Genomic DNA, 15,987 nt, shown 5'->3' on the forward strand with positions numbered 1-15,987 from the left:
TCTGTAAGATCTAGAGTTTGGGGAGAAATTGGACATTGCAAGGTTTATGGTCTAAAACTGGCTTTCCATCAAAGTCTGTAGACCTTACTGGCATATCATAGTTGTAAACTGGCTTAAACATATTGCAGATACTTAGTAATGCAGAGGGACAGTTCAGCTCTTGCACAGGGCAGTATTTCTACTTTATTGTTGTTGTATGATTTAACCATGCCTAAGTTTGCTTCAGACTTGTTGACTTGAATCATGGCACCACTGGCCTGGGCAGCATGGGGTGATGTGTGCTAACCCATCCACTGCTATCCTGTTGTGTGAGAAAGCTTTGCAGCCCATTGCTTCGGTTAGACTGCTCTGGGTACCCAAACCACCTGGTTTATAGGTATATTTGCACTGTACTGCTGCAAGTGGATGGTAAACTTTCTTATACCACTCTTAAAAGTTACTTTAAATTCTCCATTTTAGTGCATTATAGCCCTTTCTATTAAGGGCAGCCTACTGTTAGTAAGGTCAGTAATAAACCACTGTTTATTGCTATATCTAATGAAATGGGCATTTTGCATTGTTCTACATAATAAAAAAAAATATTTTTTCACACTTAGCAGATCATCTGTAGCAAGTAAGCTCAGTCTCAGTAACCTTATTATCCCACAGGATAGGTAGGTTTGTAGCAGCTGGAATTTTGTCCCCAGTTGAGCGTCAAATGTGCATTGATGCAAGTATGTCTTAGGTTTCTGACTGCTAAATGTTTCTTCATCCATGAGCTGCATCTTCATCTGTTGTAAAGCCGGCACTTTCTGCTCATCTTGCTGATGGGGCCATGGGTAGGCTATTTCCCCCTCCCACGTATGCACAGAGGCTTGGCCACAGGATGGAGAGAGTGGCTATTTGCTCACTTCCATCCCTAGGTCTTTCTCTCTTAGTGGAGAAGAAGCAGAAAGAAGTCACCTTTTCCTCTGCCACCTCCTTTCTTCCCAGCTTCCCTCCTCTTCCTGCTGCAGAAGAAAGGGAAGACGGTTAGGGCTGGGACCAGGTTTGTTTCAAGCTCTGTTCTTGCAAAGGTCACAGCTCTGGCTTGATGCTGACCTGTTGCCTGCCTCCACCTTGCTGGTGAAAGCCCTCCTACCCTTTAGTACCACCCAGACCCCAAGACTGTAGCCCTCCAGCCCACCCCAGCATTGTTTCCATTACCCTAGCACTGATATCTTTCTCTTGTGAGCTCCTCTGAGCCCCAGGCACAGCTCAGACCCTGCTTCACTGACTTTTTTAGCCTTGGGTGGTGCTGGAGGACAAAGGGCACCAGGCCATGAAAACATCTTTCTTCAAGGGATGGTGAGGAAGCGTCAGTCTGACAAGAGGAGGAGAGGTTGAGATGGGATGGAGAGGACAATATCTCTATCCTGAAGAACCGACTGTAGGCTTTCATGAAAAAGGAGTGGGCAGCAAGAGAGCTCGTTTCTGTGTCCTAGCTGCAAAATTGCCTTAGCACTGGGGCTGGCCCAAGGGTAGACAGCCACATGGCTCCCCAGCCAAGCAGAGCCGAGTGTTAGGCAGCGGTGCAGACAGCATATGGCTCCTGAAAATTGCGCTGTAGTAGTAGGGTTTTTTGGAGGGATTTGTTTGCTTGCTACTCATCGGTGCAGTGGAAGAGAAGAGACAGACCCTTTATTCAAGCTTAGAATGCACAACTTTTGTCCTTCATCTCTTGGCACTGAAACTTTGGTATTGAAAAAGCAAGGCAAAATCAACAACACTGTGCCCCCTGGCTGAAAAGAAATAAAAACCTTTGCTTACCATAGCATTACCAGAATCCCTGGTGATCAGACTTGGGCCTGTGTTGTCCTAGGGACTGGAGGTTGTATCCTGGAAAGGGATGTGGGGGACAGAAGCCAGTTGAGAGACAGCGTGGGAAGGACAGTGGTGGGAAAAAGCTGCGTCTGTGAGTGCTTCTTCTTCACCCTGGGCTTGAATGATCGGCTCTGGAGCTGGGCAGCAAACACAGGCTGCGTCCTGGAGGAAGGGGAGGATGCTTCTGAGGGGCATGGGGGAAAACATCCCGGCTGTGCTGATGCTGAGCGAGAGGCCTCTCCTTGTTCTGCAGCTGGGTAGTGTATTGCACTGCAGGGTCTTCGTCTGTGGCTGCTCTGGCTAGCAATGGGATAGCAAAACACAGAGGTTACTACATTCACCTTTGCTTTCTCATTGATGAGAACAAACACGCATGTTTCAGAATAATGTGTTTTGCACATGAACTACTTGGGCCTTTTCAAAGCTGAGAACTAATTCAAGTTTTGAAATGCATAGTACCTACATATGATATTTCAGGAATCTCAAAGGTAGAATGTCCATTTTTAATAGTGATTAAAATCATGTGCTGCCTAAAGCAGATTATCTTGATGTAGACTCTCCGATTCCCAAGTGTACTACCTAAACATAAGATGCAGCGTGAGCTATTGGCAAAGGGCTTTAGTTTAGGAGAAAAGAAAATTAAAAGGTCCATGTGTTTTTGAGATGAGCAAGAGAAAACTAGAATGAAAATCGGCCTACAATTTATTATTTTTCACTTATTTCCCCTATATTTTTCTCTTTAAAATTCAGTCCTGTTCGGGGACTCAACCATGTTGAATTTTACCCTGCTTAATTTTTTAAAACACCAAGAGAAGAGAGATGGCAAATCATGCTATATCAGGGGATTGTTAGTATATCAATGGTGCAGTGGTGGTACTGGCAACATCAAGTTCTCGCATATCACGAGTCTTTAAAAATTGTAGGTATCCGCACACACAAATCGTGTACTTCAGATGTCAATCACACTTTTCTTTTACATATTCCTCCTGGAAAGTAAATCTTAAGATAGCAAAATCAGAGGCAGATAGATAGGATGTAATGCTGCGACTTTATATGTGAATTTTCCCCCTGTAGCAGTTGATGCTGCAGCATTACAAGGTATTGGCTTTTATGTTGTTTTTTACAGATATATATGAAAATACTGTTCAAGCTAAATATATTTTTATTTACTTTCTGGGCTTTTCATGGTGGGTGCCTTCTACTTTTGCTTTGTGCAGTGCCAGCACTGAAACTGTGGATCTGGAAACTCCTGGACCTGAAGGTCCAAAATTTAAAGCCAAACCCTTGCAAATCTGGAAGTCTGTGAATCTGATCTTTGGATCCATCCCATTAAAAGAAAGCAGCACGAGCTATGAAATCAGATCTAAACACGAGCCTGTGCTCAGGATTCGGTGGTTCTTAAGGTGTTTTGAAGAACTACCTTTTGGACTCTTCCCCAACAGTGCCTCTTTTGTTTCGTAGCCTGTGTGGCCACGGCGTGTCAATAACGTGTTGCTGGGGAATGCGAGGCATTTCCTTGCTTGCATTAGCGGTCTTGGAAGGAAGAATGAATATGGTAATTGTTTTTTCTAATCAGTGGATCCAGGCAAAACATGTGAGAAAATAACATACGGATTTCTCAGAGTCAGTAAGGTGAGTAGTTGAAGGCATTTACTAAATAGCTAACCAATAAAACGTGAACAGCCTGAAGCGAAGTATATCTCTGGGGTTTTTTTGCAAGACTCCGTTTGACCTTGGATTGCTCGTGAGTAAAGAGTGAATCTGAAGAGCGTTTGCAGACAGGTATTTGCAGGGAAGGTGCTACTGCTCTGGCTGCCTCTGTGCCATCCAGCAATCACAGAGCTCACTTGTGCATCACAAAACAATATGACCTGTCACCTGCTGTGTTTTTTAAATTTCTTTTAATGAGAAAAAAAAAACCCAAAAGAGCTGCTGGAGAATAGGGTAGCAGAGATAAGCAGCTAGAATGATTTCTGTACTGCAGACCAAAATAAATGGTTTGTTTTGTAATAGGATATGAATCTAAGCCATAAAACTTGACTCAGAGACTCTGGGTGTTTAGCAAGCTGTTTGCTGTGTATGCAGCTCCGTCAAAGTATCTGAAGGACGCTTATCTTGTCGAGGCTTAGCTTTTGCATCACGACTAAATTTTAAGGCAAAGTGCAGAACGTGACTAAGCTGGTTGGTAGCAAATGTTGTTGTGTGATTTGAGGTAAGTTTTTCCCAGGTATAAATAATTATATCTTGGAAGGACTTTTGTGCTTTATGCTCTTAAAATACTTTCCTATGGTTTGATGCCTTTTAACTCAAGACGCTTCTTACATACTGTGGGATAGGCTTTCAGCCTCGGTTTGCTTCCATTCATTTTTATCAGTTATAGGAAATAAATAATGTTTGCTGTATAATAAAAAAATAATGGAATTCGGGGAACAAAGAGGGGGAACAAAGAGAGGGAATAAAGGGACATTTGCTGCTTTTTGTAGTCTTGCGTAATATGAGAACAGCATTGCTTTGACTAGAGTTCAGCCAATTCAAGAAGAAATTTATTTATATATATAAAAATAAATAGACATTATCAGTTTAAGCCTTTGCCGATTTTTGCGTTGCTTTTTATTCATGATAATGTTTATCCTTTTTGTACGGTTGAGCGTTGGGCTCTTGGAGGGTGCTGAGCCTTCAGGCTGGAGGAGCCCTGAGCCTGGTCCCACTAGGCTCCCACTGCGGGGATGGAGCTCCTCATAGCCGTCCTCCCGCAACGGAGGACCAGCCAGAAGACGTGCCTGGTCTCACCAGGCCTCCTTGCTTTGACCTATGTAATGGCTGTTCAACTGTGGCAGGGCAGGAGAGCACGGGTGCCTTCCGGGAGGAGCTGTCAGGGAGGTGTCCCTGTGCCCAGGAGGGATCCGAGCAGAGGGACCTGCCTCCACGCAGGGCCTCTCCTCGGGGAAGGGGGCACCATCTGAATTACGCAGCTCAAAGCATGTTTGGGACCTAGCTAGTTTCCTGTCCTTGCCTCACACTAAGATATTTCTCTATGTTATTTCCATTATGATGTTTCCAACATTACCAATTTTACTTTCTAAATTTCATTTGTTCTTCCCTTGCAAAACACCAGAGCAATATATTCAACAGGGATCCATTTTCTTTTTTAGTTTCTTCTTTCAGGCCTGGAACATATGAAATGGAGTCTTTTGTGTGTGTGTGTGTGTGTGTGTGTGTGTGTGTGTGTTAAAAGAAATGTTAATGACTCCTAGTGTAAATTAGCTGAATATTATTAAGTGTTAAAATGCTGCTGACTGGCGGCACTATAGTTGAGTATCTTCAAAACATCCCATGAGAAATTGTGCCAGAGATTGAGACTGAATTCATTTGAAGCCTATTTTATTTGTGATTGAACTGTATTTTGCAATTAAGTCTCTGTTCGTGTTTCTCTTCCGGCCAGACAGAAGCAGCACAAATAGAAGTAATAATGTGTCTGAAACGGCATTTATCTTCATGAAATAGAGATTTACCTCGTAAAATTAATTGCTAAGGGATGTGTTGTTTCAGTGTTGTGAGGCAAGACAGACAAATCCAGAAGGTGCTTCAGACCTCTCGCAGTTGTCTCATACGTGTAGGACCAAGAATGCAGGGACATTAATTTTGACAGCAAGGTGAAATATGGGGTGGAACAGGTTCTCTCCCTCCACCTTCCCTGTAAAAGATGTCTGCAGTTTGTTAGCTTTTTCATTGTGTTTTTGTGTTAGACTGCTCTGGGGTAACAGCATGCTCTTGGGGGGGTCCTTTTTTTATTCTCTACATCTCTCAAGAACAAACCCTAATCAAGATTTTTCATTCCTGTGTATCAAAATTTCCTAATTTAAGGAGTGTTATGTACGAACGGGAGACCTGGGAAACTCAAGTCAACCATCTTATTGCATCGTATTATAAAAATAATCTGTAGCCGATGCTTTCTTTCCAAACGCTGAGTGTTTGTAGAGCATGTGCACAAAGAGGAAGGCAAGCGGGACCAAAGGCCAGCCCCTGCCCCTCCCCAGAGAGGTTGCACGTGTGGCACGGTGTGTCCTTTTGGCCTTCAGACCTACTAGCCAGCAGCTGATTCTCCTCAGTTCTGCAAAACTCTGGGTTTTAAAAGCATGGTGTGTTTTGCAGGTGGTCATTCAAAATGAGACAACCTCAAAAGAAAAAAAAAAAAAAAAAAAAAAAGGCTTCAAGATGTTGGCTCTAGATGCCTGTCTGTGTGTTGTTTGAACTGGGAAACAGAGGGCCTCTGGGTGGGGAAACTATAATTTCCTACATATGTAAAATGTTTAAGCACTTTTTTTTTTTTTTTTAAAGTCTGCCATCTTAATTAAATATCTGATTTTGAAATCCATATTCAGGCAGCTTTCGTGTTTGCATCCAGCAGGCTGCAGTTCCCATTCACAAAGCCCCTTGTTTTTTTTCTAGCTTTCCTTGGATTTTTTTATTTTTTTTTTCCAGGGCTGTGTTTTTTCTCTGTAAGCCGTTTGGAATACATCTTCACTAGCACTGTAGCCAGAGGGTTTGTATGTCATTCAGAAATAAAAATAAAAAATCTCCACCTACTGAAAAGTGAACAGCATAGCCCTAGCAACCGGCTGGTGTGTTCAAACCAGACGAAGGGACATGAAACAAGTAAGACCAAATAACGTTGTCTCTGTGATGGCCAGGGATGTGGTAGAAATACCAGCCTAGTTATAAGATTAATTGTAACTGATAGTGGAGATAGCAGCGGTTTGTATTTTATTTTTATTTTTTTAATGGTGGATTGTAAATACAGCCTTGATGAAGCGATGCTTGTTCTTGTCGGCATGAGCAAGGTATTCAGCTGGGAGCTCTAAAAGGGGGATCTGCCTCTGTAAAAACATCCCCATCCCCCCCCCGCCCCGCCTCATTTTGCACTGATTGTGCACGCAGGAAGGTAAGTGTTGTCGTTTTCTTGGAAAGCAAGAGAAAACTTATTTTAAATGGTCTGTCAGAGGGGGTACTTGTCAGTACTTTCCTCCCAGGTGTGTTCTCTATGGTGTTATGCTACGATTTCATGCGTCTGTCTCCTGTGTGCACCTTGGTTTCTCATTCATCTGCAGTGCCACAGATCCATCTATGTTAAAATTTTCTTCCTTTTTTTTTTTTTTCCTTTCTGCTTTTGTGGATGAAAGGAATTTAGACTGCTTGACATCATCTGAAATATTAGCTATTCCTGATTTTCCTAAGGAGCTCAGTTGCGCTTCTCCAAGATGGATTTCTGTTCATGTTATCTGACTGCATGGTTTCCCTTAGTCACTGCCAACAAAAAAAAAACAAAAACAAAACAAGGCCTTGAGTTTTCTCTTAGGTTTTAGTTCTATTAGACCAAAGCCATAAAAAGCAAAGAGTAAAGAAAGGAACATACATACTGGTGGAGCTCTGCTGTGTTAGTGGTCAGCGGAGGCTCCTCTGAAAGTTTGTGAAGTCAGAGGCATGCTCAGTGCCCTTCAGCAGGCACAGGGATTAATCCGCTGGGTGTTTCAGTATTGTTCTCTTTCCTATAATCTACAAAGGGCTACTGATTTATGGCTTCTGTCTAATAATTGCGTTTCTTTTGCTCCCTCTGCACCTCCTCTTTCTGCCTTCCTTCTCCTGCAGTTTTTTTCTTTTTTTGTTTCATGCAGTTTGGTTCTTTGGTCCGCTGGTGCATGAGGTCTTTGTTTTCCCCCCATGTGCCGGTGATGGTGTGGAAAGAATAAAAGCGATTCTATGCCCTTACTGGGGAAGGATGCCTCCAATAGTATTTTTCTACTGCAGCGGTTTTAGTTCCTGATTGCTAGATGTGATGCACTGTGCTGGGACAGTGGCCAGAGCAGGATGTGCTGTTCCAGGATAGTTTTCAATGACCATTTTTAGGACCAAATAACCGGGGAAATGGGGTTTTGTTGCGTCATCTCCAGCTGTTTGGATGGGGGCTTTTTGTTCTCTTTATTTCACCTCTCCAAGTTTCTCAGCTTGGTCAGGCTGCTAACAGATGCTCCATGAGTGATGAAAGGCTTTTTGGAGATCAGTGTGTTTGCATGGTCTTGCTTTGCTGAATTTTATCTTAAAATTTCTCACTGCTGCTCTCAGCACAGCTTCTTCCTAGCAGTGGAGGAAGCACTGTGCAGACTGAGGTCTCTCCTTCCTTGGAGGTAGGACCTGGTAACAGTGGAGTAGGTGCTGGAGGTCTCCTGGATGCTGTTGGTACCTCTGTCTGCCACTGCTACTCCCTTCAGTAGGGCTGTCTTAGGGATTTTTGATAACCATGGACAAAACTCATGTTTAGGAAAAGCAAGGAGGGCTTTTTTTGGCAACATGAGGGGTGATTGTGCCTGGATGAAGTGCAGGGTTGGTGATTTTTCTGTGCCTATGAGCCATGGCTTTATTGTGTAAATGTAAATTAGCAGTTCCTTGCCATTAATGTCAAGAGACAGTTAATGTCTCTCATAGACAGAAGGTGAAGAGCAAGAGGTGCACTGTGAACAAACGTGATGGAGCACTCTGTTCCCTTAGCACGTTTTTTGCCTGCAGTTCGGCTTTGCCTAGGTGGCCTCCTCAGTACTGTGTTTAATGCTTGATAGTGAGCTGTGCTGAGCTCAACGATGGCTAAAGTGGGAAGGTGCCTCAGGAGGCTCCCATCCCACCCATCCGCTGCCCGAAGCAGCGACGCCCGGGGCGGGCTGCGCTGTGCAGGCTCCAGTCAGGCTGTGTGTAGCTCCAAGGATGGAGATCCCAAAAGGCAAGTCTTTCCATTGCTTGCCATCTTAGCGGTAAAACAGCTTTTTAAAAAATTTTTAAGCTTTTTTATTTTCTTTTTAATGCTTAAGTGGAATTTCCTGTGTTTTAATGTCTTAATTGCCTCTTGTCCTGTCACTGGGCACCACTGAGAAGAGTCTGGCTTTGTGTTCTTTACTCCTCCCATGAAGTGTTTATGACATTGGGGGCAGTCCTGATTCCCAAACGTTAATTGGCTGTTGTGGGTTTGTGGGTGTTTTGCGTTGTTGGTCCTTTTCCATTTAGAGCTTCGAGGAATTGGTGTTTTGCCTGGGGCAGCAGCAGCCCTGGGCTTTCTCTGCACGCTCTTTGCCTTCAGAGGGAAACCCACTGCAGATTGTTCACGCTCTGCGTTTGTAGACACCCAGATTTGAGCAGGGCTTGATTATCAGTGCCAGGAAATCCTAAAGGAGAAAAAACAAAACTGTCTTCAGTATTGTCCAAGTGAATGTGTTTGTAAAAGCTGCATTTTCTGCTAATTTTTTATCAGGCATAGAGGCACTGGACCAAATGTCTTGTAGGATCTGCATATTATGGCAGGTATTGTACTGCTTGAAGTTTAATGTTTACACTGTGTTTAAAATTGAGGTCTTCCTCCTTGAAGGTTGGAAGTCTTCAGTTACAATGCTACTACATATTTTTAAGATTTGCAACACCTTAACTTAGAGGTATTTTGACTTTCTAAAGTTCTCTTGGCTTTTCTGACTCTGGCAACTAAACCATAAGGCGACGCATTTGCCAAAAGCGCAGTAGTCTTCGTGCTGTTGATCAAAAGTTACCCTAGGGTTTGGACCTACTTCATGTAATAAAAGTTTTGATATGGAAGGTGAAATGTTTGTTGTCATTCTAAGGATAGCGTTTCAGCAAAGCTAATTGGCACCCGCCAATAAGAGCTACTTCCTAGCTGAGCCACCACTACGAGGTGGCATGTAGGAGGGAAAATTCAGCTTCTAACATGATTTTATGTTTTTCTTTGGTTTTTAGTAGAGACTCTTTTTCAGGACTTACCCCAGAGATACTGTGAACAACTTTCTTAATTGTTTATGTTGGGGCAAATGTCAGCAGTGATGCAGCCTAATAGAAAAGCCAAGTGGCAGGGTATGCAAAAAGTTAGAGTGAGTTTTCCTTCCTGGTGTTTGTTTAGCTTTGTTCCCTAACTGTATTTATAGCAGAAGTAGTCTCGTGTCTCCTAGATTAAAGCCATGGCAATCTGGGCTATTTCAGTGGCTTGTGTGTCCACTGTGCTGGGGTGGAGGGATCAGGTACGCCTCTGGCCTCTGCAGCTCCACTTCAGCGGGGTACCTAAGCATGTGCTTAACTTGTAGCCCAGCGGGATTTCAGGTCTACTAGTTCACCTGGCTGGGCAGCACATTAGCAGGTTCACTTTTCCAGACTCTGCTGGAAATACTCCTCTGGGGACCACTTCTGGCTTTCAAAAGTTTGAGGGTGAGATCAGATTGCATCATTATGGCACAATTCTCTGTTAAGCTCAGAGCAGCGTCTTTGGAGGGATAGTCTGTGCATGCACGCTACGTCCAGTGAGTCATAGGCATTTGAGATATCCTGCCTGTAGGCAGATAGTTGCATGCCTGGGACTTCTGACTGTCAGACATCTGCAAATCATGGGCAAGTGGTCAGACTCCTCTTTTTCTATGCCACCAGATTCTTTGGGAGAAAAAATACAGCAGGTAGACACATGGTTTATTGATGAGTTGCAGCTTCCTTTTAGAGATAGAAGGCCTGTGTCTTCTGTGCGAGCTTCCCTGAAGTGCCATATGGGATTTCTGAGGTGCTCTATGGGATGCCCCTTCAGTGGCATGGACCTGCAGGCAGAGCAAGCCACGGGCTGACCAACAATAGGAACTGGATCATCACGTTGGTGCTTTGTTTCTTTGATGCCAGTTCATGCTTGGTGGTGAACACCTCCAGGTCTTGTTTTGGTCAGTGAAAGGCCCCTGTCTTCCTGCTGGTTCGGCGATGGTGGTGTCTGAATTCAGGGAACATGCAGTGAAATGAAATTCTCTTTTGCAGATTAAATTGGAGACTTGCGGCTCTGGAGCCAACTCACGCTACCAGTGTACTATTGCTCCTTATGGTGCAGCTGGAGATCATTTCTGAGAAGAGAAGATGATGAGTGATGCAAGTGACATGCTCGCTGCGGCTCTGGAGCAGATGGATGGCATTATAGCAGGTAAATACTCAGGGCATCTTGTTCATTTCACTGTTCTGGTCCTCCATTCTCATACTTGGAGGGCAGAGCTTCAGCCTGAGAAGGGAATGTGCTGGCGTTTGGTGTCTTCCATTATAGTTTAGAGATTACAAATAAGTGGAGTGGGGGGATTGCACAGATTCTCACACACAGACACCGCTAAATGGATTGTAGTTTTTCTGCTACCCTCTATCAAAACGCTGCTCAAAGTGGCTGAGTGATGCAGTTCAGCTGGTGCACGCAGGACCATGAAAGCCAAGGACAAGACCCATTTCAAAGTGTTTGAGTTTGAGTGTGTTTGAAGAGCTGCTGCAAGGCAAGAAGAGTAAGTTTGTCTGATAGTGGTTACTCTGAACTTCTCTCAACTCTACAGAGTTAAAACATGAATTGAATTTTCCTTTTTTCACAATTGGAATGCTCTGGGTCCAAACATTTGCTTTGGACTTGCCTTGAACATTTAAGGTTTTTATAAGTACCTGTAAATAGTAGGTGGACCAAGGAGAGGCATCACAAAATGTACAACCTCTGCTTTTAAGTTGAGTCTAGTGAGTTGGAAAATAATTTAAGTACACAAACCAGAGGAGCAAAGCAGCAGGAAGCTAATAGTTTAATACTATTCCAGCAGAGCTATGCAAACTGCTACACAAACTGAAAAAATATTCTGCCAGAATAGCCACACAGTTACAAAGTCTTTAATAGTTAAAAATAATTTCCTCTAGGGAAAAAAAACCATCATACAGTGCATGCTTTGTTTGAACAATGACTTTTCTCTGCAGTTTTCCTAAAGATATTAAGGACACATAGCAGGAACACATGTAAAGTGGATTCATTTGGATCATAATGATCTCTAAAAATACATATAAGCTGTGACTTCAGTAATTTCCATAAGTAGATATGGTGTTTGGATCCAGTCATCTATCTGTGTTTCCAAGAGCCTAAGTTGATTATGGTGGGATGAGGTTTAATATAAAAATAAAATGTGGTGTTGGGATGTTTAAGTCACCACAGATTTCATTATTTCATTTACCTATGTGTCTGAACAGACCTATAAAGTAATATAACGAAGGGATATCAACTCCTATGCTGTTGGGGGTATTTTTCTCACTTTAATTTTTTCAAAGGGAATTAGCAGAATACTTGCATTTTTGTGACTTACCAGATGAGGCGAATGAAAGTTCGTGGAAGTGCATATATGGCATATCACTGTAGTTTCCAAAAGCTGACAGTACAAGTGATGCTTTGTCACAAACACACCTCATTGTGCGGAGGCATTACGGTATTAAGGTCACAAATCAGTGTGCCGAAGTTATAGTTGGAATTAGCTAGGTTGACTTAAATCGACCTTAATCCTGAATTCATAGTTTCCTTCCTTACTTAATATATAGCAACTTTTAATGTAGGTCAAATGTACGTACTGGGAGTTTATGCAAAGAAGAGATTTTTCTCTTTATTAACATGCAAATGTCAATGCTACCATATCAAACTGCTGGGTTTAAAATTTATTCTTGTGTAGAAGTGATGTGTTTTTTTATTTATTTTCATCTTTTTCTTTATTCTTTTAAAAAATTTCCAATGCCTTGGAGTAGCATAACATTCTCGTACATGAAAAATGCAAAGCGCGGTTTCCTCTGGACACCATCAGTGTCTGACTTGGGTCATGCGATCCCTACAGGGTGACTCAAAGCTTTACCGGAGCGTGTTTCCTCCAAAGGACTTTCCACCTCCAATACATCCCAGGGAGCAGAAGCCCATCCCATGTCTTGAACCTGTGGGCACGGTTGTGGCGTACGTGTCCTCTGTCAGATCAGCCCACCTCCTTCCTGATGGAGCTTCCGTTGATGTAGCCCACCAGCAAGGGCTAGCCCTTCTCCGAATTGCTGCATGGTGCAGGCTAAATTGAGCATCAGTGCTGAGTTTCGTTCAGATAAATGCCCGCCGGGAGCAAACACTGCCTAGCATTTCTCAGCCTTGCTGTGTGTCTGACCTGCTTGCCTCGTGCCTGACCCTGTGCGATTTTGCTCCCTCCAGGTTCAAAGGCGCTGGAATACTCCAATGGTATCTTTGACTGCCAGTCCCCCACTTCCCCTTTCATGGGGGGCCTGCGGGCGCTGCACCTGGTGGAGGACTTGCGGGGCTTGCTGGAGATGATGGAAGCAGACGAGAGAGAGGGGCTGCGCTGCCAGATCCCAGACTCGACGGCGGAGGCTCTGATCGAATGGCTCCAAAGTCAAATGGTAGTCTTGCCTTGTTTCACCTGTAACATGCTTGTTTTGTGTGATAGCTAGCCCAGCTCAGGCGGCGGGGCTGTGGTTTATGCAGTTTTAGAGCAGGTTTCAAAGAACAAAAGATATTTTGGTTTGGAGGTGCTTCTGTGGGACCTCAGAAAAGCTGTAGATACATACACTTGATACCTCATGCAGTGGGTTGACCTGTGCTTTTTTTTGATGTACCAGCATGCCTCGTCTTGGGGAGCAAAAAATGTTTGGTAATTGGAGTTTCATCTCGGGGGTTTGGGTAAGACATTTTTATAGGAATCAGATGCTTAAATGGGGGGGAGAAAGCTGTTTTCAATATGAAATTTTCACTAAAAAGCATTTTTTGGCAGCATATTTTCTACAGGGACCAGTGTCATCACTGAGCCCTCCTTACCTGGTTTATAACAGAAGTGAGTGGTATAAGCTCAGCATCCCTTTAACTTGGAAATCAAACTAAATTTTTATTTTCTGTGTTTGTGAATCTACCAGGTTTTGTCACCCTTGCTTTAAAAATACACCAAATAATACCTGATGAGAGTGTTCTTTCCCCAACCCTCGATTTTCAAAAAAAGTAAAATACTGCTCAGGTGGAGGCTACCTGAAGACTATGCTGGGAAATAAAATGTTGTGCTTATCACAAGGTGAGTTACAGAGATTTCAAAGGACCCACTGGTTTTGCCTCCAGGTGCCCTGTGACTTCCTAGCAGGGCCAAATAGGGATCCTTGAGCTAGTGGTCTGTGACTGGGTTTGTGTTGTGGTGTGGGTGTGTGCAGGTTTTGGGGAAGCATCAGCAGGGGAAGTCAAGACTTATTTCTAGAGGCCGTGCTTCAGGGTTTAAGTCAGCCTATAGCTGTAACGATGACAGCAGCAGCGGGTGTGGGCTTCTGCAGATTTTTCCAAATCTGTATTACAGCAGTGTCTGGGTCCTGCTGTCTCATACACTTGGTGTTTGCCAAGGTAACGCTGTGCTGCTGAAATGGGAATGCCGGATCTGATGAAAGCTGGGACTGGTGCAGGACAGGCCACCATGGTGTCTCTGTGTTGCACCCGATGCATTGCTGCTGTTGGGACGGCAGCCACTGTCACCTGGTCCCTTCCCAATATGGGCATCACACCCCCTCAGAAAGGGTTCAGTCACCCTGGAGCCATGGCTGATCTTGCAAAATAGCGTTTTTGTCTTGATACACGGATTTATTTTGGTGCTCAGTTGCAGCGTGGGATGCCGCAGCCCTGAGCGTCAGGTGCAGGACTGTGCGTGTCCAGCCTGTGGTTGGGGAGCGCTGGCCAGGCATGGGGCCGGGTGACTGGCCGTGCCATCCTGCAGCATGTGGGCCATGCCTGGCGCTGCGGGAAGGGATGGAGACCTGGGCTCGCTTCTGTAGCTCTTGCGGAACTTTCTGAGGGCAGAGCTTGCTTTTTCTTTTTTCCTTGGCTTTGAACTACTCATTTGTTAATGCCTGAAACTTAATGAAGCACATGGGAGGTTTCCCACTGCCTCCAATGGGATTTGGATCTCGCCCCCGCTGTCAAAACGTGGCAGCCAATGCTTACATCAGGAGAGGGAGATGGGAGTGGTGTTTAAGCCAGATCTTTAAAAGATGCAGAGTTCCTGCTAACATCAGCATTTCCTGCCTGCTTAATGTACAGCAGTGAACATCGCTGTAACTAGTCTCTGCTCTGTGTGGAGCCAAAATTGAGGGACATAACAGGTGTCATGCAAGTATGGCCTTTATAAATAAAAATATGTTCAAATGACAAATAAACAGCCTCGGAAAATTAACTGCTCCCTATGGTGTGCAATAAGTAGTCCACGCTTAGTGATGCTGAATCCACCGCATGTTACTCTGGAGTAAAGGGGCCCAGCAGCGTGGCCGGAGGCTGCAGCGTCTGTTGAGATTAATGAGGTGAAGGCCAGTCATTTCCCCTTGTGATGGCAAGTGTGTGATTTAGGCATGCCTGGCTGTTAGGATCTGGAACCAGGTCCTTCAGACCTGCATGATGTGGATCACCACATGACAATGAGACAGTAATGATTTCCATTGCAGCCATGGGCTGAATCTGGGAGAGGAAAGACTCTGTTGTGCCATTCAGCTTAGTGCCTCCCAAGCACTGGAAAAGATGTGCAGGGGTTGCATGTACAAAAGTTTGCAGAAAATAGCTATTCTATCTCTTCTGCCCCTCAGTCTGCCTCAGATTATTCCCCCTGTACTCTCTGGCATCCTTAAAGCCCCTAGTAGGAAAGCCTGAATGTTACACTTTGTAATGTGCTACCAGTATGGGATTTGTGGGTGTCACCAGTGTTGCTGGTTCCTGTCTGAGCAGGAAGGTGTTACATGAAGTGCCCGGATGATTTGCAGGAAGGCTTTCTGCAGCTATGCCCATCATTACCAAGGAGGGGAAGATACCTCCTTGGTGTGAAATCGGTTTAATGCTCTACTCATGAAGAAGTTTTATCTACTGGGCTATTCCAAGCTGCTGGAACTGGTGCATGACGTCCCATCTGAAGCTGTAAGCAAGTCTCTCGTGTCTCAGAGGAAAATAAAAATAGTGTTCACTGTTGCCAAAGAGCGTGTCATAAGAGAAAAATCTGCTCCTGGCCCCTGCAGGGAAACCACTCTTGCCCTGCTTAGGAAAAAGGTCTGACAGCGGTCTCCCAAAGTTGCTCACTTCTGTAAAATGGGGCAGAGCATTCATTTTTGCCATGCCAGAATTGGCTGCCCCATGTCCTTGTACTGCTTCTTAGTGTCCGCTTCCTTTCTGCTCCTCTCAGTGATTTAGAGAAGTCTATGCAAGCACTCAGAAATGGCCAACGAGTTAAAACACCTCATGCTGATTTTATTTTTTTTTTTTTTTTTTTTTTTTAACCAGTGTATGCC

General features: G+C 44.2%; 1 protein-coding gene across 25 annotated transcripts in view; it reads left to right on the top strand.

Annotated features, from left to right (window-relative positions):
- The window catches only part of PPFIBP1 (PPFIA binding protein 1), a 120,220-nt gene that overhangs the window by 49,998 nt on the left and 54,235 nt on the right, over positions 1–15,987 (top strand). For 18 of the 25 annotated variants that reach the window (XM_074587871.1, XM_074587860.1, XM_074587774.1 and 15 more), the window contains 2 exons: positions 10,678–10,837; positions 12,884–13,089. In XM_074587871.1, the coding sequence (XP_074443972.1) occupies positions 10,774–10,837; positions 12,884–13,089 (270 nt within the window). In that variant the 5' untranslated portion in view covers positions 10,678–10,773. Of the gene's footprint in view, positions 1–6,222; positions 6,785–10,677; positions 10,838–12,883; positions 13,090–15,987 lie in introns of those variants that run through there. The other 7 variants (XM_074587740.1, XM_074587793.1, XM_074587783.1 and 4 more) reach the window with 2 other exon arrangements.

This window comes from Larus michahellis, chromosome 1 (genome assembly GCF_964199755.1).
Source record: "Larus michahellis chromosome 1, bLarMic1.1, whole genome shotgun sequence".
NCBI classification, from domain to species: domain Eukaryota; kingdom Metazoa; phylum Chordata; class Aves; order Charadriiformes; family Laridae; genus Larus; species Larus michahellis.